Genomic DNA, 22,777 nt, shown 5'->3' on the forward strand with positions numbered 1-22,777 from the left:
CATGTGACAATTCTGAATTTGTAATCATTTTGACCCATTTTATGTGGAAATAATTTATGAGGTACTATTTATGGCATAGTAGATCTCATCTTCATAGGGCTGTTTCTGAAGGGGTTATTTAAGTCTAATTCAAGACTTGAAATAACACATTTTTACCTGTTTTTTTCTTTCATTATTTCTTGTTTTTGTTTTGTTTTTCCCAATAATTTTAATTCCATGGTTCTGCACCAATTTTCTGCACCGAACTGTGACGATGAGCAGATGTGTAAATGTGTGATTTCTGAGTAAATAAAAACACGTGTATCGCCGCATGTCCTCCTCAGCGCGACTGCATTGGAGCTCAGTGGATCTCGGTCCACATGCGTCGCCAGTGCATTGCAGCTTTAACTGGTCCATCATGCCTTGCGGTGTCCCAGTTCTGTTCCGATGTGATTCACAAGTGAGATCCTTGCCACTGATGGGCAGAGCAGGGGGTTAACAGGCAGAGCAGCAGATGTGTACAAACCTTAGTCGGATGTCCGATGACCGGATGGGCTCCTGTTTACATCCACACTGCTTCATGAAGGCGGGGACGTGCGCGCACCGTTAACTCCGCAGGCACGCATCGTCACGGATTAACCTGGGTTGTCCAGCGAGGGGACCGTTTTACATGCCGTGGGAAGTATTGGGGTTTTAATCAAGCCAGACACACCGAGACAGCAAAACCATCATCGGAGTTATAGATGTTCTGACATACAGGTATGTGTTTGAGATCTATGCCTTGCTGAAGGCTGTGTAACTTCAATGCGTCAATCATTTTACGTCAAGCATTTAAAAGCCATTTAAACGTGGGTGTAAACTGTGGAGACTACCTCAATTACATTATTGGCTATTTACAGTGAACTTAAGCCTTTTATATGTGTAGATGACTGTGAAACAGAGGAGCTGATAAGTGATCAGCAGTTGATTAACTTTGCTTGGCAGATTTATTTATTGTAGCCCAGAAATATGACAATTTTAATAATCTTTCAGTTCTCATTTAACATGAGAGTGGGCTACAACCTCAGTCTCTGTTCTGGACAGAACATACCAGACCCATGAGCCAGCAGGAAGTGAGTGTACAATCTGTGTGCATGAGTAAGTGGGCAGTGTGTGAGAGGATCCGCTGAGCCCCGCAATGATGAACATAAGCGCTCACTCAGCAGTGCCTTTAATGAGAGTTCCTTCAACCGAGTCATGGCTACAGCAGCGTAAAAAGTTCCTGAAGCACATGTGTGATGGAGGCAAGGACAGGCTCATTCACAGCCAGTGTTTGTAAAAGGAATACTCTGCTGTACAAAACCACGACTAAAGGAATTATTTGAGCACAGGACATCTTTATTCGTGACTAATGAAACTGCGGATATTTTAGCGACATGAGGCTGCAATGGTTCATCTGCAGCTCTGTGTTTTTCATGATATATAGTATTTCTTTCTTACAGTCTTTAAAACAATAGAAGTTTTATTTTTTATTGTTTAATGGAGGCCTAATGCCCATTGTCTTCACGTGGTTACTTTGGATTTGCTTTATGTGGGCAGGTGTTCTGTGAAACTAAGCCAATCAGATTTAGGAATCTGCCAATCCTTCCCTCCATTAATGTGATGGTCTTTTGGCCAATAAAATGTAAGTGTCAAAACCCCAAAATAATCAGGTTACACTTTGCTAGAAGAAGAAAAAGCATCAGAAAGTTTTTTTGTCAACTGTCTACTCATTTAGTTTCAGCTGTTTATATGGATTTCCTAAACGTCTCATCTATTTGGGTTCACTCACCCTCCAAAGGATCGATCTCACAGATAGTTTTTTATGTAAACTAATTGACATTTAATTCCATGTAGATATTTGCTTGTGAGAACAGGTCAGTGCTATCTTAGTGGAAAACCCCTAACCGACTTAACAGAGTAAATCCAGTTGAGTTTATCTTTCAGTAGACTCTCCCTTCCACTACCATGTGGTCAGCTAAGCTGCCACTCTTACAAGCTTATTGTCTCCACCAATCTGATTAGTTTTAACTTTTGAAGCTGCGAGATGGTGATTGTTCGCTGTGGCGGTGGAAAAATATTAATGTGGATACACTGTACTCTTACACATGGTAAAGCAAAGGTGACCAGTACCGGCACACTATGAAGTAAAATGTTTCCAGCAATTAGAATCTAAGAGCCTACAAAATGCTGCGTGTGCATGCTTGTCTGTCCACAGGGAAATTTTACATTGTGTCTTACAGAATAGGTGACTGACAGTGCCTGAATGCAATGCTTTCCAGTCTAATTACTTCCTGAAGCTTTTTTTTGTTTTTCCAAAACAAGCAGCCACATCAGAGTCTTCAAATGATAAAGCTGGTGTGGGAGTAGTGTAGAAAAGTCTATTCAGCTGCACCGAGCTGCATCTCGCATACGAAAATGTTAGAACATTTTAACTCTACATTGGACCTTGCATAACTAGTGTTTTCTCATAGGATTTAGTAGCATGAGTATATATCCGTGTTTACGGTATCAGTAGGGAGAAACAGGACGAATGAATGATGATGAATCTGCTGTATAAAATCAAGGCTGTGAGCCAACTCCAAAGCACAAAGTCAGGAGTATATTACCGTATAAGTGAGGGCAGCTGAGTCTCCTGGACACTCCATCAAGGAAAGTGACATGTTGTCTAAGGACAAGGGTTGAAATCTAATTTAATTTGCTTCTTGTATTTGAAATTCCTGCTGACATCAGCATTTCTTGTTGCTATTTTTGCCATGTAGGAGCATGCCCCTAGAGATGAAAAATGTCAGTCACTTTGGAGTATCTCAACAACAGTGGGACAGGGTGTCATACTGTTTTGAACAGAAATGGTCCCCAGAGGATTAATCTTTGTAACTTCAGTAATCTTGATAATTTCCCTGTAATTTCACTGTTTGAGAGACACTATCTTGAGTGAGCGGCATTTCTCTTTAGTTGAAAATTTGTTTTGAAAGTTAAATCTTTGCAACCCTGTTTCCAAATAATCCTAACCATAAGAAGAACATCCTAGAGCTGCCGAGTCTGTCATTAGGACAGTCACATGAGTGTGCTAAACAAACTACCTTTGCTTTTAGGTCTATATCCTGATATTATAAAGGCCTCTTGGTATTTCTTTTGGGTATTGGTCTTTGCTGCTTGTTCAGAGTTGTATGATTTTAGAGTTTAAAACAACTGTTTTCAATCTATTTTATGGACAATTGAAAGTGTATCTCTGCTCACCTTATTTCTGAGTTAAAGAACAAGTACCTGCAAGCAGAATTAGTCATTTTGCAGCTAATTTGTTGGTTTGTCCTGGTCCAGTAGGCAACTTACGAAAGTGTGAAAAGGAAGCTCAGAGAGGAGTACTTATATTAGCAAAAGTTGTAAGAATGTATAACAAGGTAATAACCTGGTAGTTGAACTTTTGAAGCAGATTGTTTTATGCATCTTCAGACGTGGGGAAAAGAATAAACCATTTTATATACAGAGGGCTTTACTATAGATGCTGGTTTTTAGCCTTCTCGTCTGAGATCGATTTTTCCTTTAGGGATATCAGAACTTTCTCTTAACAATTCTGGCTGAAACTTTCCAATCTACAGCTTGAGACCAAACCTAAAAGACTTTCCACCAGCACCCCACTTAATCCTACATTTGAGAATCCCCACTGCAGCACACCTCCATGTTTTTTCTTAGCCTAAATAGAAAGAAGACAAAGAGGAAGTGGCAGGAGAGCTATGGTTGCTTCTTAATTGTAGCCGATTGTTTGGTCTTCTTTCCCAGACCGTGCTCTCCAATCAGTCCAGTCATCTGTGTATAAAGCTTGGACAAAGCCAGAGCTGGGTTGCCATGGTGAGGGATTGTTTGCATCCACTCATGCTGCTAGCCATGTGGGCTCTCGCACACATTACAGCGTGCTCTTTTGTTTGTGCACAACTTGTTTCAGTGGACCCCTCCTGTTGACAAAACCCTCCTATAAAATTGGCATCATTGTGTTGAGCTGCTCACTTTGGCTACTACTTGGGAAAAATCACTTCTACTCATTACAGAATCTACACAAGTGAATATATTTTTGGACTACACAACATTTGTGTGTTTTTAAAGTGTGTTTTTTGCATTTTGGGGCTGAAATCAGTATTCTGTTTGTAGTTGGTGGTCAGGCAAAGACACAACAGGGGTCTGGAGTTCAAAATTAATCAAAGAGTTTGTTCAACTTTAAATAAGCAAGGGACTGAGAGACCTGACAACTGTTGAGTTAGTTTATTGCATTTAAAATCAGACTTGAACTTGGTGTGAAATGAAAAGCTTTTTGTTTTTCAATTTGTTTGATACAATTACCTTTCTACTTTCATTGCCTCTCTGTGGGCTATTAAAGTAGCTTTTAGTGGCTTTTTCTTTCTAATCCTTCTCATGAGTTGCAGTCTATATTTGAAGACAGTCTAATAAGGAACCCTGACTTGTCGCACTGCATCCCCTCCTTCCTTTGGCATCCAGAGAATGAAACTTCAGGGCAGGCAGACTGAAGTCACAACTAAGATTAGCTCAGTGGTTTGAGGCCCAGACACCATGATGTTTTTCATGTCTGAAACAAAATGGCTGCAACAGTAGTCTGACTGCAGGGATTTCAGCTGATGGCGGCAACCTTTACCTCCCCACAGCACTTTTCTTCATATTGCGGCCAACACAAATACTCATGTGTCATCTACTGAAGACATTACATCTTTGCGTTCCTTTTTTATTTCTTCTCTCCTCAGTTTTTTTTCTCCACCTATTCTGGTGTTTAGCATCATACGTTAATAGGCATCTATATCATTTCAGTCCTTGCAGGAACAGTGCTTGAAAATTTGAGTGAATACAATCCTTGATGTTTGAGTGGCACAAAACAATATCAGGTTTAATCTTTGTTTTTGAAGATATGAGGGCATTTAACAGGTGTTAGCAAGTAAAGTGCAACTTAGTTTTCCTGGTCCTGGTTCATAAATATGACTAGTTGACAAAAACTAAATAAAAAAGGGGAGGTTATCGCCAAAGTGTCACCAAAGCCTTTACAAGCTATCTTTAGTGGGAAAAATCTCTCTCCATAGTAATTCAAGTACTTTTAGCAAGCCAGAATTCTGTGGTGCTTGTCTGGGATCTCAGGCAGGAGCCTGACCAGAGATCCTGAGACCTCTCTCTTTCCAGTCACTTCCTCCATTTTTTCCGGAGGAACTCCAAGGCGTTTCCAAGCCAGCAGAGAGATTTAATCTCTCCTGTGGGTCATGGTTCTGCCCTCAGACCTAATGGTGCGACCTCCCTTGGGAAGTGTCCGGAAGGCATCTTGACCAGATCCCCAGCTGGGATGCACAAGAGCAACGACTCCACTCTGAGCCCCCCCCCCAGTTGACAGAGCTCCTCAGCATATCCCTGTTTTTATTAACAATCTCATTCTGTTGATCCCAAACCACAGCTTGTAATTTGAATTCAAACTTGAGATAAAAAAGCAAACTGAAAATAATTCCACTTGAATTTACATTTAGTGACAGCAATGTTTAATGGTCACATATCACACACACACACACACACACACACACACACACACACACACACACACACACACACACAAGTGTATGTGTGTCTCTGAGTGATTCACAGAGCTGGATTTTCTGGAAATGGATTACTATGTGAAGTTGGAATGTGGAGCACTCAGTCGAGCAGTTTATTAAATGGTGACTAATGAAAAAGGAAATTCCAACAGTCACAGTACCTTTCCCACAGGGTCTGACTAAATGTGTGGACGCAGCTCACTGAGGTGGCCTAAAAATGGAGGGTATACATTTAAAATGAAGCAGTCCCAAAATAGAAACTCATGTAGCAGCATACTAATTTGTGTACACCAGTCTGTATGTTTTATTTATTCCCACACTGGCAGCAGGAGCATCAAAGTAACTTTAATTAAGACTGGAGAAATAATCAAAGAGAAAGTGGAAATGGAATGATGAAAATTCAGAGCAGAAGTGGTAATGGCTGCACAGAGCGAACAGTAAAGGTAGCAGTTACAGTCTCCAAAATGATTGCAGATCCTGCAAATTACCAGCAGGATAAAAGAAAATCAAAGCTCATCTCCACAAGGAAACAGAGTGGTGTTGTTGTCAGAGTATTTGAACAAAAAATTAGTTCATGGCATTCACAACCTGACCATAAGGTTTGTAGGTCAGATCTGTCTGAGCTCTGTACGTCAGCTCACAGCTGCAAACTTGATTGCAACCATGGAGTCACCCACTGAGAGCAACTAAGTTGTTCTTAGAGTTCTGCCATTCAGGATCAAAGCTATGAGGCCTGTAGTCCTTCTCATTTAGATAAAATCTCTGAACATCTGCTGCTGCACAGCTGTCTGCTCCGATGACACTGTGTGCTGCTTCTGATGAAAGCAAACATCTATTAGCATATGTCAGCCTTTGAGTGAAGGTGCACCGGTGAAAGAAGCAATCTTTTATGTAAGTAAAAGGAAGGTCATGGAAAAATACCCCCCATTTTATATGTGTAATTAATATTACTGGTTTAGCCCCTGTGATTTATTGCAGCTTATATTGAATTATAATTACTGAAGGCTGGATGTGGAAACAGCATGTTACTGTGGTTGCTGTGGGAGGTGGAGCTGATGGGAATTCCTTTGTTTTATATTCTGACCCCACATAACAGGAGTGCTATTTGTGAGAAGTCACAAACCGAAAAGATTGGAAACCACTGGTTTATTTTAAAGCAATCTAATGTCTTTTAAAACTTATAATACAAATCATTGTGTAAAATCTTCTGCAAAGTATCTATAGCTGTCAGATAAAGGGATTGGAGTAGAATGCACCATATTTACTTTTAAAAGTAGTGAACATAGAGTATAAAGTTAATATATTTGACACGTATTCTTTACATTCTACATATAAAATGCATGTAGAATAACATGAAAATTACCACAAAGTACCAATATTGTGTTGTTTTTCTCATTTTAGAGGCTATTTTATATAAATCTTAATCTTGTAATTCAGTATACCTGCTTGCTTAGTGCAACAGATTACTTGTATTAATGAAGATTCTCCAGCCAGTCCTATAAGTTCCCCTATAAGATGTTTTTTATGTGTTACAAGACATATCATGTGCCAAACTGGCCATGAATGCTATGGCCTGGGATTTCTGCTTCAAATCTACAAAGCACCACAAACAATCTCAGAAAGGTGTGGTCAGATAGCCTGCATGTTCAATTTAGAGGATTGAAGGAACAAATCCTGACTAGTTGCAGGATGGGGCTTGACAGCTACTTAAAAAAATAAAAAAAACAGAGAACCAATGACATGAGGAGATGAGCGGGAAAGGAGAAGTTTGCTGGGAAGTTGATTTAAGTTAATAAAAGAAGCTAGCCAACTAGCGTGCGGGTGCAAGCTGCTGCTGGTGGGCAGAGATGTGGGCAGAACCAAAACATCCTATTAATAGATCACCATTCACTGCATGAGTGGAAAGATGTGTATTCCTGTCCAAGCCATACTTTTTTCATTGCAAAAACTTGTGAATTTACAACGTTGAGGAACACAGATTAATTTTCAGGGGATTAACAGTCATTGTAACACACTTTTTGTAGCTTAATATGAAATGTGATTAGTTTTTTTTTTGCTTATCTAAGTCCCACTAGAAACTGTATTGTCTCACTGTAAACACTGTTCTGATAAGGACTTAAATTCCTTATTTTGTTTGTATTGTAGATCGTATCACAGAGGGGTGAACTTCTTCAGGAGACATTCTCACAGATGCCCTCGTAGATAATGTGCATGTACAAATGAGGTTACTGAACTGTGTGCGTGTGTGTGGGACAGAGAGCTACAGATCACATGCACATGTTTGTGGCAGCTGGCTTTTACACAACTGGATTTGGATATCACTTGTCATAATAATCATAGAGCCGCAACATTTGACCCACAGTTGTGAACATTTCGATGTGTCCTTTACATCTGTTTGGACACTGTAATAAAAACATTTTTTGTGACTGTTTCAGTCAGTTAACTCCTTTTTGGCTGCAGCTGTACTGATGACAAAATACTTCAGCAATCACATGTTTCCTGTCCGGATTTTTTTTTGTACACAGAGCACCTGCTTTGTTTTGTTTGTCCATCTGTCCCTGTAAGCTTTCACCTTGGATGGCTGTGGCTCAGGTGGTGGAGCAGCTTGAGCACTAATTGCAGGGTTGGTGGCTGGATGTCCCAACTCCTCCACATGCCAAAGTGTGCTTGGGAAAGCCACTGAACCCAAAGTTCTTTCCGATGGCAGAGCCAGTGTCTTTCATTCCAGCTCCAATACTGTTGGTGGGTGAGTGAGGGAATAATTCTTTAAATTGTTCTGTTAGCGCAAAGGTATTTTCTCGATTCCAGATCGCACTGAGCTCCTTTTGTACAAATAATCTCTTTTGATTTAAATCACCCTGCCTTCCACCAAATCCGGCTCTTAAACCTACCAGATGCCTTCACCACAGATGTGTGTCCAACACAATGCAGCCACAGTGGAACCAAGTCTGGAGGGGTGCAAGTAATTAAACAGCAGTAGGAATGGGAATCACATTCCAGCTGTGAATAAGACAGAAGGTGCCATATCAAGCGATGTGGAATTGAAAGATCAGAGCTGAGCTGATGGCCCACTCAGGAAAAAGGGAGCGCTTCAGCCCACGAGGGTTGCAAAACTGAGCATTAGGCACCTGCTCCTTCACTACTCTGTTGCTCTGGCTGCTGTTGAGGCCTTGCCAGGTTTGTAATGACTGCCTCACTGCTGAGGCGCTTGTGTCAGCAGTTTGAAAATGGCTCTCATTCTGCGTGCACGTACGCGTTCCAGCACTGAACACCAGCAAATGAAAAATATATTAGAAGAGTTCTATTACATGGTCACAGTTGCTGCACCACGAGAATGCTCTTGCGGCAATTTATCAGGAGCATTTTATGAAATCGCTTCAAAGGAACAAGTGTTGACATCAAGCTTTGGCTGTTTCCATAAACGCTGTATTGTGCTACCGAGTGATTGTAAAGTCATGTAGGGAAATACCTGAAAGCAGAGGAGGTAGGGTGGGATTGTGATGATATTGTGTTACAGTACTCTGCAGCCACCTTAATCAACTGGGGACAAAAAATTTGAGGGGTCACATTTATAAAGCTTTTATGCTGATGTTCATTTTAAACAGGCAGGTTTTTATTTTCACATCAAGTAGACACTGAGCAACACTAACGCTAACTCTGAGGCGTGTTCGTGCCCATCCAATGCAATGAGTGTCAGTTTCCACAAACTCTGAAAGGAGCTGTCTGTTTCTTTAGCTGCTAAATTGTCCCCTGTGTTCAGCGGGCAGTGCACAGTGGACCTGTTAGAGGCATTTCACAGAAAACTGATCTGATCGCTTTATCTGAGAACTAGTTGATGAAGAAGACTGGACCACGTCCATAAAATTGATGCCCTTCAAACCAGAAATATCAGCTGAGAGGCTTTAGATAGGACATTATGCTTTGTGGATTTTTTGTTTTCCTTTCAGTTTTAAACACTGAAGCTCATTTTCCGTTATAAATGAAAACAAGCCTCGTCTAAAAAAAAGATTTATTTAGCTTTTTACATAACACCTGGGAATCACAGGATCTTCTGCTGCTTCATAGCAGAGGGAAAAAAGCATGTGAGAGTTCTCGTGTCATTGTTGATGCTGAGGTTTACCACAGCTCTAATAAATGTACAAAATCGTTGCATTCTCAGCCTCACTTTATGTTAGCAGTAGTAGCAGGTAAGCAGTGCTGCAGCAATGTTGAGCTCATCTGTGGATACTTCCAGCATCAGTGCCTCGCATACTGGTGGAGAAAAACAGTTTGATTCACAGTTCATAGTTAATCTCTTTTTGCCAGGGGGTGCTAACATCCTGGATCCCACACTCTGAGTTCAATAGATTACACAAACATTGGTCAGAGATTAATAACAACCATTAATCAGGTGATTTCTTTAGCTGTGGGTGCGTTCATGTCTGTAATCCATTGTGAACAGAGCCTAATATGTTCTATCATTCAGAAATTCACTTTCAGAGGATTAGGGAATCTGTTGATTTGAGGCGAATGCAGTTTTGTTGTATTCTCGCCCTTTAATAGCCTTTTTTAAATAGATAACAACAAGAATAGTAGAAGTCTCAATAACAGGAAAAGCAATTTTGAAATTGTATCATCTTATAATACGTTGTTGGATCATTGGACATTTTAAGATGATTAGTTAACATTTAGTAAAAAATGTAAAAAACATTAAGACTGAACATTGTTTTTTTTTTTTTTTTTGTCTTTCAGGATGGACGATAGAGCACTGGTAGCTCCCCCTTCTGGTGTGGAAGAATGAGGGCCCCTGGATGAAGGCCATGGAGCTGAAAGTCTGGGTGGACGGAGTGCAGCGGATTGTGTGCGGAGTCACAGAGTTCACCACATGCCAGGAAGTGGTCATCGCTTTGGCACAAGCCATCGGTAACTTTAAAAATCACTGACTACGACATGAAAAAAAAAGTATTCTATTCTCGTTACACAAGTGGTCGATGTCTGAAGAAAGTAAGAGGATTAATTATTGTTGCTTCTTTGATAGGAAACACAGAGCTCAAACTAGGCACAAACTAGCCATGACAAAATTGTGTTTCTAATATTTTGTCTTAGAGAAATCCCCTCGGGGATATTCTGAGATTGTGTTCAGTGTTGGCGGGGGGGGGGGAGATGTCAGACAGGCTCGAGGTGATAAACTACATAAAAATGAAAAGTGACTGGAGGGCACAAAGATTTTCACCCATAAATGGGCCCTACATAATGAGATGAGTCATACTGCAGTATTTGCTTTATTGACATCTGCTGTGCAGTAGCAGATAAGTTCACACTCTGCGTCTGCTGTTAGGTATTGTGTGAACTGTTTTGTGCATTGTGAATTCAAGACTATGATTTCTTCAAATTGAGACATGAGTCCCATTAAAAAGGACGGATTTATCACTTGAGTTTCTGCTATCGTCGCAGATAGGTTAGAGTTAAAACGTGTGTCCGTCAGAGTGACAGCGTTCCTTTGTGTCCACTGTGCCTTTTGTTCAGGCCAGGGCACTTTGATGTAAATGGCTGTAGTGATGAATGTGTCGCTTTTTTTTTTTTTTTTTTACAAGAAACCTTACTGTGCAAGATGGGGGTGAGGGTGAAATGGCCAGTGTTTTTCTCTTATCTATATGTGCACAGACACACACAAAAAACCGTGAACCATTGAACCTTTGGACAGCACAATCACTGCTTGTTGAGTTGAATTTTCCCACCGTAAAGCTCTTTCACCCAACATGCTGGTGAAGTTCTTTGAATCTGCCAGTAGTGCACAAGCGTGGGAGAGTTGTGAAAGAACTTGCTGAATTTGTTTTATTCTTTTGACAGTGTTTAATCTGCCTCCATTGTGCAGCATGTCAATTTCTTTTTATCTTTTTTTTTACTTTTCTTGTATGTCACACCTCTCAGTTCTGGTTTACTCACATTCATCATGGACACTGCGTCAGTTTTAGGCTTTTAGTGATTTATTTTATTTACTATTTTTTAAGTTGTATTTTTATATCTTTTCAGGATTATATACACAATTATAAATATATGTATACACCCACTTAGATTATTAACTCAGTTTTTCTCAAAGCTAAGAAATGCCCTTTAAACTTCCAATTAACATCCTATTAGTGGTCATGACTGACAGCAGCTGGTAGATTCTCTGCAACAACATCAAAGGGGCCTTTTTGGCAGCCCTCAGCCGTTCAACTGGGGGATTGTAAATTTACTCAGCTCAGGAATGTGTCTTAGAGCATTTTCGATTCCTAGATCATCAGTTCAGAATACTTTATGTGGTGCAACTTGTTGGAAGTAAAGCCACTTTTCTGAGGTCTGGTTGAAGACACAAACTGTCACCCTCAGCTGAGAGGAAATTGGTTTGGATGTACTGGAGCAATGTAGGAACCCCTAAGGAACAAGTGTTCCAGAACTAGAAGCTACTGCAATGCCGTTGTGACTGTCTACAGTAAAGTGAGCTCAACTGATGATTGCAGCAGACCACATGGGCAAAGAAAAGCCATTTGGGGGAAAGTTTTATGATCAGATGAGACAAAGATTGAGGTATGTATAGGTGAGGTATTCCACCTCAGGAACACTGTAATAACTGTTAATCATGGTGGCAGCCTTATGCTCTCAGGCTGCTTTGCTGCCAGTGGAACTGATAGATTGCAGTGGATAGAATAATATAGATGCACAAGTTCAGAATTCTTTGCCATAACTTCAAATCTTGACCTAGACAGTTGAAAGTTGGAACATATAATTGTTCCGAAAAGACAGCAACCCCTAAAAACCAGCCTTCCTCTGAAAATGTATGGGAGTGAATTCCTAGTGGTAATGAAGGACTGTCATAAAGTGTTAGGTCTTTTTCTTGTGAAATCTAAGTTTTGTTTTGTTCCAGGACAGACTGGCAGATACACGTTGATTGAGAAATGGCGGGAGACGGAGCGTCACCTGGCTCCACATGAAAACCCTGTGGTGTCCCTCAACAAGTGGGGTCAGTATGCAAGTGATGTGCAGCTCATCCTCCAACGAACGGGCCCGTCGGTTAGCGAGCGGCCGATGTCTGAAGGGCTGCCTCGTGTCCCAGAACGGGGGCTCTACCGCCAGAGCCTTCCACCCCTGGCCAAGCTCCGCCCATCGGAGGCAGACCGCTCGCTCAAACGAAAGGAGCCCAAACGCAAATCTCTTACCTTCACTGGGGGGGCCAGAGGTCTGCGGGAAATATTTGGGAAAAGCAGAGAAACTGAAGGTAATGTGTTAATTACTTGTGCTTGCATATTGACTCTTACATGTTGTTTTGTTTTTTTTAGCATCTTAACTTTGTTTTTTGATTGGGTAAAATTCCATTTTCTATTATTTGATCGTTCACCCATCCCTTCGTCTCTTCTCTCAGCCAAACAATCCCAGCATCGTGGTGTGAGTCTGAACCTGAGCAGAGTTGGAGGGGGTGGAACAGCATCTGTACCTGGCAGTCCGGCCAGAGAGCTGGGCCGACTGGTGCAGCTGCAGAGAGACAAACTTCAGGCCCTGGAGAGCCGTCTTCTGGGCTGCGAGGTGGAGCTGCGAGACTGGGAGGAGGCCAGTGGCGAGGTCAGTGAAGTGAGTGAAACCACAGCTGTCAGGCTGCTACTCACAGATCAGCTACATTCAAAATAAGTTCTTACTACCATATGTCATTGTTACATCCAACAATTCCAGTTATTTTTCACTTAGCAGAAAGGAAATTTGGAGGATGAGCTGCTGCTTTTACAGCAGCAGATGAGGAGGAACGATGCTGAGATGGAGGAGGAAGAATTCTGGCAGAATGAGCTGCAGATCGAGCAGGAAAGCGAGCAGCATCTGCGGCGACAACTGGCAGAGCTGCAGGGCCATGTCCGAGACTGCGAGGCCAAGCTTCTGGAGTACTTAGCTCGTATTCAGGTGAGCTTGGCATCACAGAGATGCTACATCATTCCCCTGTTTTACTGAGTTTATGAACAGCAATAATATTTGTTGCGTTGCTTAGAGCATGGAGGCAGGACTGGAGCAGGAGCGACTGCAGCAGGAGGCTGAGCTCAACCAAAAGGTCAAGGAGGAGGAGGTACTTCCCACTTTATCTTCATTTTCTAAACACACATCTGCCTGCAAGCAGAGTGGAATGTGTTACGTTCAGCTGTAGGGAACTGAAAAGTTTATCTAAAAAATGCCCTTACAAGGACCCTCACTTCAACCTATAGCCCTTTACCAAACATTTAAAGTGCAAAAACCAATAAGATAAGATAAAGCCTCACAAACTCATCTTGTTTTTGCAAGCTGTAAATATCTCCAATAACAATAAGTATAATCAATGACTGCTCCACTCTAATAGGAGAGGAAAGCATCATCTTTAATATGCAGGGGATAAAAATATTTAAATGCGTAATGGAAAAAACAATCTTCCTAAAAATTTGTTTTACCTTTAAAGTTCTGACAGGCTTTGTCTTCCACTCTGGATTGCAGGTGCAGGCCCAGATGGAAAAAGTGAGGGCAGAGTTGGAAATGCAAAGCCAACAAACAGCACGGCTGGAGAACAGCTGTCGGGCGTTGGAACGCTCGCTGTGCCAGTCAGGCAAGAGGCTACAGGTCAGCTCTCAGTCTAATGTGTACAGTTGCAAGTGTTTAAAGCACCATCCTGGCATTTGGCCTAAAATATGAGGTTCCAAATGGGTTTGAAAATTGTGTGTGCAAAAGGTCAGTCTTCTGCACACAGGAAGAAAGTCTAAGCTCTTTTAGTTGTGAGCAGCAAAGTTTTGCTTTCAGCTTGCAGTGGTATATAATGGATCCTTGCATTGATGCATCCTTGCATGAACTAAAGTTCTACGTATGGGCAGGATCCATCATAGTGCAGCAAGCATGAGGTAATGAAAAGGAGAAGGGAGGGTATTAACAACATTCTTTGCTTGATTAGAGAGGGGCTTAATAAGTACGCAATCCATTCCCTGTAGTTGCGTAACCATCTTGGCGCTAACTCTTTCCCTTAGCTGCTTCAGCTTGGTTATGACTTTAGGGATCCTGAGCAGAGCATGATCCCTTTTGCATTTTTACTTATTAATTGACCTCAGTTACAGTTGAGAGACTGAAGAAGTTAGAAATGAGAGTGCAGCAGCAAAAATAATTTATGTGATTGAAGCAGAGGACTTTCAGTGATGTTGCTGCACTAAATGTAACTCTGAGACTTTGAGAAGTGGCTGAGTGTATTCTTCAGTTCCCACTCCTTATATCAGCCGAGGCACAGGCCTCATTTTGTTGTCACGGTGTATTTTCCGTCACAGGAGAAGGAGCAAGAGCTGGAGCAGCTGACAAAAGAGCTTCGACAGGTCAACCTGCAGCAGTTCATTCAGCAGACTGGTACCAAGGTCACTGTGCTGCCTGCTCAACCCACAGAAGAGAACAACAACGGTATGCCGACAATCAGGCTTAAGAACATGTGCACAACAACAGTATCTGACTAATACATATCATCAGCGTGTTGCAGAGATCAATTTCATAGCTCATTGCTTCATTTTGGCTGATGTATTGTCCATACAGTTATTATTATTTGTATATAGACACACTGCCACCTTGTGGCCATCATAAGAACAAGACATTGTTGTTGAGGCAAGATAGTTGACACTGTCCATGACCCTATTGAATACATTAGGAGCAGCTCTGCAATCCTGCAGGTTTCACTGGAAGACCAAAAAGTATTCCATGTAGTGGAAAAGATGGAACTTTGTGGCAGGTATTCTGACTGACTGACTGAATTTATAAAAAGCTGACGTTAAAACATCTGTTTTTTCTCTACAGAGGTGGACTGTGGCTCTCTGAAACGACTAGGCTCTTCCCGACTCTTACCCAGCAACCTGCGTGCTCTGCAGAGCTCTGTCTGCTCCAGCCTCAACCCAGAGGGCATCTACGTTTGACCCCAAACGGTCCAGACAAACAACCGGGGGGGGGGGCTGGCATTTCTGGGCATAACTCTATACTTGGAAAGCCCTAGAAAGATGTTGAGATGGTTTTTAACTCTGCACTTCAAGTTTGCGTCTTTCCTGCACTGTCTCCATCTCACTGGGAATGAAATTCAAACTGATGTCAATGTCTATTTGCATATGAATATTTAACATGCTGTCGAAACTCTGACAGATGAGCGAGTATTCTTTCTGAATCTCTGAGAAAAAGGAGCTGCTACGTACAAAGTTTAAAAACCTATAAGCCGGCAGATCTGTTCTTTGGTCATATGGACGCTTGAGGCGACAGCTGCAAGTCGGACTTATTAATATAATGCATATTTTTGTGCCGTACATCGTGAAAGTATTTCAGGAGTTTTGACTTATGTACTTGTATACATACACAAAAAATAATGAATGCATGAGCATGCACAAACAGACACCACACCTGTGCTATAACCATAGCCATATCTGATTGCCTTACTCTGGTGTTTTGAAACCAGATGTCAAAAAAATGTAATGTAACAGAACTCAAGGTAGCTTCTGAATACTATGCGCCATATGTATTTGATTAAATGCTTTGCACCAATTCAGGTGAATCTAAGTAATGATAATTGATGTCATAACTCAACTTTGGGTCAATTTTTTAATTTTCTACATGATGAATGAGAAACAAATTAACCTCAGTATGTTTAGACATCAATGGAAAATCCCCTACCTTACATGAGATAAATGATATAAGAGAGTTTAAAGCAGATTTAAATGGCCAACAGAGACAGTGAAATGTGAGTGCGTGTATGAACATCTGAACTGTAAATCAAGCATAAAAAATGCAGTGTGAACATAGCGACCACTAGGTGGCGACAAAACATATATTATTCAGGCAAGTGTGAAAGACACTCCTGGATCTTAGCTGACTCTATTCATACATTGGTGGTCATATATGACTGTGTGTATTGTTTTGTAACAAAGCCTCAGCACTTTAGCTTTCAGTCTATAAAGGTGCCACTAATGTTTTTTCATCTGATTTTTAACATTTTAACAAACTAAAGATGTCTCATATGAACCAAAGCTTGTGTAAAGAAACAAATACTGTAGTTAGATGAATGTACTTTTTTCCTTTTAAAAAAAAATATATATACAGGCTCCAGCTTGGTTCAAATAGTGATTGCAGCAAGTTTTTTTTTTTTTTTTTTGTGGCTTGTTGTCATCAATTGTCAGATGAGTTGGCTCAGAAGACATAGATTGTTTGCAAAGAAAAGAAAATATTTCTCTCTTTCAGGCTAATCTGACAAACTGCGCGAAGCTACTGTATATGCGCTACTGTTTATGTGCTTTAAAAAACTGGTACTGAGATCAGTTCAATGTATTCTTTATTTCCCTTAAAGATGAAAGCCAACACTGACCATTTGCAATTTAAAGCCTCCATGAAATCATATTTAATTTCATATTGATATTCACGTGATTAAATGACCTGCTTGGCACAGTATGCCACTTATAAACCAGTACCTGGCCCAAAAAAGACAACAAGACCACTCTGTGGGTATTCTTCATGGTATTTTAGTATCTGCAATAACAAAGTTATTATTGCAGATACTAAACTGATGAGTCATCCCACACTTGTCAATGTACGCTACTTTTGGCTACACTACTCAGGCCTGTGTAGGTGAGAAATTGAAAAACCAATAGCCCCTATAACTTGGTTTGCCATTTCATGAGACCTTTAGATGTGTGGGGCTATGTGCAACTCCAGTGTTTTTCACATTTTTCTTCTTTGAATCAGTATTAACTAGAGGCCACCCTCTAGTTTCAGTGCTGTTTTAATTTGTGCAGCTATAAATCTTTTCTACTCAGCCACAAACTTCAATTTTCCTTGCAGTTTTTTTCCCCCGGTCTGATAAACAACCACACTCTTTACAATTACTTAATTTGACAAGCTGGAAATGTTATTAGAGCCCACGTGAAGACACTTGTGTTTGTGCTGTGAATATACACTAACAAAGTGAGCTCCATTGTCATCTTGCTTGGTAGCTTTGCTTAGCGCAGAAACACACTGAAGACATTCACTTCCCAACTTTTGTAAGTCTTTTCTGTCACTGTTCCGTGACAGAGATTTGCAGTGCTATCGCCATGGTAACAATCTCAGCTGTTACACGGAGACTGTAACAAAGGAATCACAGCCCTCGCTGACAGAAAGTTTTGAATAATGGCATGCCTTACTGTGCAGAAAAAAAATCAATGTCTACATATCACATCAGTATGGACTATTTTTACAGTAGATTGAAGTCTGATATATGCAGAGTGCCAGTTGATAGACACTTAGTGCATGCTAATTTGTGCTCTGTCTATTTTGACTCTCAATTAGTAGCTACCATAGATATGATTTTGTCCCCTTTTTGCCTTGTTGACTTGTAATGATGGATGAGCTTTGCAGAAAAATGGTAAAACCTCATTATTTTCATGCCTTTTATTTCTTATTTTACAAAAATAACATTCATGAATGCAAAAGACATTTGGGTTGCATTGAAAAACGACAAGTTAACCATCACCACTGGTTGTATTGTTTCCCTCCAGTTTCAAGTTTAAAGACATTGCCTATAATTGGCTTCTGTTGAGCCATCAATGGCGCTTTTCAGTGATATAGTGCATAAACAAATGAGATGATGGAGCCATCATGGAAACAGCCATCCAGAGCTTTTAAAAGCTATTTGAAAAACGCTGCGGCTCAGGGATGTTTTAAGACACGGAATTATCCAGACAGAATAGACAGAAAGTAATTATGGATAAATGCTTTTCACAATGTTTCAAGCCATTTGTCAAGTTAAATCAAATGTTTTCTCTCACAGGGACTTAAACAGTTTGACAAGCTGTTTGAGAAGAAGTAATTCTTCTGTACTAAAGAAAATTATGCTAAAAAGTAAAGTGTTTGTTTGTGAAAAGTCGTCCTCTTTGTGTCTCATGTAGATCGCCCATGAGAGCAAAATCTGGGGTTTTGTTGAGGTCATGGGTTTGTAGCATAGTCCTCTTCTTGAAACAAAAGTGTTTACATCAACACTTCACTGTAAACATTGTTCTTATTGGATAAACTGTTCTCTTAACCTCAATAACTTGCATAAACTCTAAAGAAAAATGTGGTATATCCAAAATCTTATTAGAATTCTGTATTGTCTACCTACAAAGTCACCTGCTGTATTTTTTTATCCGTCAAAATGTATCCAATTTTTCTCTTTGGGTTCAGGTACCAAATAGTGATGTTTGAAAACAAATTCAAGAATAGTGTAAAATGTATGAATAAGTAATCAAAAGTATAAAAGAAAAAATAAACTGCTCTGCAATACTGAAAACTGTGTTTATTCTTGTGGTATTATTTCTCAGTTTGGAGTTTTCTTTCATGCCTGCATTTCATTTAGTGTCATCTGTGTGGTGAAACTCGCTGATGTTTTCCTAAGTTCATTCCTGGTTCATGGACTACCATGAGACAGGATTGGTTTTTATAATAATATGCAGGATTAGCAAAGATGCTATCAGGGTAGCCGTTGGACACAAAAGATTACTTTTTCGCCCCTCAATGACACCCGCTGACAACCAAACGTCTCAAAATTATTGGTCCAAACAAATCCTTTTTCACCTATCAACTGTCAAATGTTCTACCTGAAATGGCAGCTCTTACTTACAGATTTTATCTGCAGTAGTTACCGTTCCACATACCATACCACTGGAATTATTTTCCTGCTCTCTAACAAGCTAGTTAGTTAACAGCCTTCTTTGGAAATGATAAAGTTTTATCTATTATTTACATGTTTGTTGTATTTTTAGTTTTGAAGAGGGTAAAACAAAGAAACTATTCAATTGTGTATGAAGCACCGTACCATACATAAAATCTAAGTATGAGAAAATGAAGGTTGTTAGGGCTGCTGTGCCTATGGTACTGAGTGAACAAGTGCTGTTCAGGCCAGGGGAAGGGATTTAGCTGTCTGTCAATTACAAAACCCAGCTGACACACAGTAAACCTGGGGCTTAAGTGGCCCCTGCAGGTCAGTTGGCCACATTGCCTTGGTAGTAATGGATGGCCAGATGAAATAAAACAGATGAGAATCTATGTGGACTGTTTTACACTAGGTACAGTGAAGTAAAACGAAGATTTGGTTCTCAGTCTCACAGCAGGAATAAAAGCCAGAGATGCCTCCTGACCCAGCTGGAGAAGTATGGGGGACTTTAGCTGTAAACAATATGAGACAAAAGCACGGATGACCCTCTCTCAGTCTGTGAAGGGCAAAAACAATTTCATTTTTAATATGTTTCTGAATTGCAGGATGTGGAGTCACAGAAGCCTCCTTACATGCACTTCAAAAGACGAGCAACTGTCAGAATCTTGCCCCCCTCTCTGGCCACGCAGCCGGCTTTGTTTTGAAAGACAGACAGGGCACTGCTGAGAGTGACTGGAATGAAAGTTTCTCAGAAAAGATACAATTTTAGATTTATTTCAAGTTTGTACGAACTCTTGATATTTTACAAAGTTTGTTCCATCGCATCAGGTGTTCTTATTGGGAAAAGTCATTTGTCCCTCAGTCTCCCCTGTGCATTCCAGCTTTAATGCTTTAAGTGAAGCTCAGCAGTTGGGTCAGAGGGACTCTGATTACATCTGTGACCCTCTCACATCACATGATACTCAAAGATTTGAAGTAAAAAAAAACTTTTGTTATGTATCACCTTCTAATTGTACCATTTATTTCATTTGGGAAAAACAAAAATGTAAACAAACACACAATTATACAAACCCAGTTAAATGTCATATTGCAAATATTATATAGTTACAAACAAAAATAAATAAGTTTAGAATATATTGATTTTATTTCTTCTTTTAAATGATAAAAAATGTCAGACGCGGTCCTTTACTGGTTGCTTTAATTAGAAAATGTCTGTTGGGAAGCAATCATCCCTGATTCATGTCACAAATGCACTCCCAGCTTCAGCTTTCAGCTTCTGTCTTTATCCTGAGCTCCGCTGATTCAATCTCAGAGCTACGCAGGACTTGTAATTACATCAAAGTAGTATGATTTTATCAGAAGAAGAGAAGATAATCTGTATAATGCCAGAGTGCGATAAGACTTTTGTGAGAAACTGTCTGGGATGGGGATCAGAGATTTTATGTGAGTCCTCCAAAGGCACAGTACAATCGGGTTGACTACACACCTACGAAATCCAATTTGTTTACCTCAGTGTGTAAATTATGAAGCAAATATTGCATCATAGATGGATTAAACAATTGTGTTTAGAATGAATTATAGTTCAAGCCAGATGATTGATTAGACTTTGTTGTGTGTGCCTGGTGTATGTGTCCTCTACAGAGTGTGTAAGCCATGCCTGATGCTGTCATTAAATAGCCCCTTGGCCCCTCTCCTGAATTTGTTTATTCTGCACTGGGCATGGGAGTAGGTGGCAAACAGATGGGCATCCATGAATTATGGAAATTATGGGCTTTGATTAACCACCACACACTCTGCTGGATAAAAGTAACTCCAGGGTTGCCAAGTTATGTGGTGCAGTGGGCTGTGCCATCAGTCAGTCAGCAGCGTGATGTTCCTGATGCCTGATTGATGTTGTTTGCTGTTCAGTCTTTAAAAACATACAAAACTGCTGCGATTTCCATGCTGCATTTCCTACTAAGTTTGGTCAAGGGAAAAGTGCATCTCAAAATACTGATAGTTCCCATTATTCTGATTTTGTTTGCACTTTAAGAACTGTGGTGCAGAACACTTCTGAAATAAAGTTGAATAATAATAAGAAGAAGGATTAGCTTAAGCTTTAGGAAACATAATTGCCACTGAAATGGTAAACTTTTCAAGCCAACATCTGGTTGCTTTGGGTTAGATACACAGAAATGAGCTTTTCATGGCTCGAATCAACCCAATATTATGACAGTCATTGTTTGTCATTGTTTTTTGCTTTTCTTAATAAGTTTTTAATGAGTCCCTGCTGGTCAGAAATTGCTGAATTAGTCTGATGGAAACTTCAAAGGCACATAAATGACAGCATTATTCTGATACTTTTGACTCAAGTGGCTTTGGTTCAAGTCCATTATGAGACAATATTTGCATGACTTGAGTCCCACATGTGACAGTTATTTCTTTTTCAACCCTATGTGGGTGGGGTACCTGTTACACTAAACAATCTGGCGAAACTGCCGGTGCAACTGTTTGGAAAAGGGCAGTTTTTGAGAAATAGACTTGGTAAGTGAACTTGGACAAAACATCTATCTATCACAAGGCAAGACAAGGAGAGGCAATTTTATTTATAGAGCACAATTTGTACACAAGGTAATTCAAAGTGCTTTACAGCTACATAAAATCACAAGAAGGCAATAAAATCATTAAAAAGAAATAAAAAATAAAAAACGCATAAAAAATAATCATTCATTCATTCATTTAAAAGTGAAGAGTGCAGATAAAATACTTTCAGGTGTCATATGCACAGCTAAATAGAACTGTTTTTCAGCCTGGATTGAAACATTGTCAGAGTTGAACAAGCAGTTTTCTACAAATCAGATCAACAAAGCATAACAAGAGGTGCAAATCTATAAGTAGAATTGTTGATGATTATCACATCTAATACTGTCCCAATGCTTCCTGTATAGGACACTGATTGGTCTTTACTTTAGTCTCTATAGTTAAAAACATGCAAATACATAGTTTGGTGTAATGGGTGAACATCCCACCTACCCCACATAAAACCTCATCTTGTCATTTTGACACTAGGTCGTGGAATAGGCAATTTAGCTGCTGCTGTTGTCACAGCCACAGCTGCGACTCCAGGGCCTGCTTAAATGTTTCTTTTCTTTTCCTGGTTTTTCCTTCTACCAGCAGGAGGAGGGGATGCCATGCTGCCCTGACACACCAGTTTTCTGTTTGTTAATTATCTTCCTTCTATAAATATTTGGTTTGCTTTCCCTTTTCTTTGCCAGATTGTTTTAGCATTAACAATGTTATTCTGGTCTCAAGTGTTTGTTTGGATTACCTGTGCCTGAGCGCACCTACGAGTTTGCTGCCTACCAACTTCAGTTGTCCTCAAATAAAAATAATTTTTGGAATACCATAAACTCCACCCGTTTCTGTGTCTCCGCTCCAGGGTCCACGCTTCTCATCAGATCGTGACAGCTGTTGGACAAAGCCAAGCAAGCTGTTTTCCTCTGTTTATAGTGTTTAAGGTAACATACGCTAGCTTCTAATCATACAGACACAAGAATGGTATTCATTTAGTCTTGGTAAGATA

The 22,777-nt window shown here is 40.2% G+C and overlaps 1 protein-coding gene across 4 annotated transcripts; it reads left to right on the forward strand.

Annotated features, from left to right (window-relative positions):
* Positions 1–409: 409 nt before the first annotated feature.
* Positions 410–18,852, forward strand: rassf8b (Ras association domain family member 8b). Of its 4 annotated transcripts, none has more exons than XM_075471494.1 (9): positions 410–738; positions 10,308–10,478; positions 12,463–12,813; positions 12,958–13,163; positions 13,278–13,484; positions 13,570–13,644; positions 14,043–14,165; positions 14,855–14,981; positions 15,369–18,852. In XM_075471494.1, exons 2-9 carry the CDS (start codon positions 10,367–10,369, stop codon positions 15,482–15,484), a joined length of 1,317 nt encoding a protein of 438 aa, XP_075327609.1. In that variant the 5' UTR covers positions 410–738; positions 10,308–10,366; the 3' UTR covers positions 15,485–18,852. The 4 variants fall into 4 exon arrangements, with proteins under 4 accessions (XP_075327609.1, XP_075327610.1, XP_075327611.1 ...); XM_075471495.1 differs by having other exon boundaries at positions 13,281–13,484; XM_075471496.1 differs by having other exon boundaries at positions 12,958–13,154.
* The last annotated feature ends 3,925 nt before the right edge of the window (positions 18,853–22,777 follow it).

This window comes from Odontesthes bonariensis, chromosome 8, assembly GCF_027942865.1.
Source record: "Odontesthes bonariensis isolate fOdoBon6 chromosome 8, fOdoBon6.hap1, whole genome shotgun sequence".
NCBI lineage: Eukaryota > Metazoa > Chordata > Actinopteri > Atheriniformes > Atherinopsidae > Odontesthes > Odontesthes bonariensis.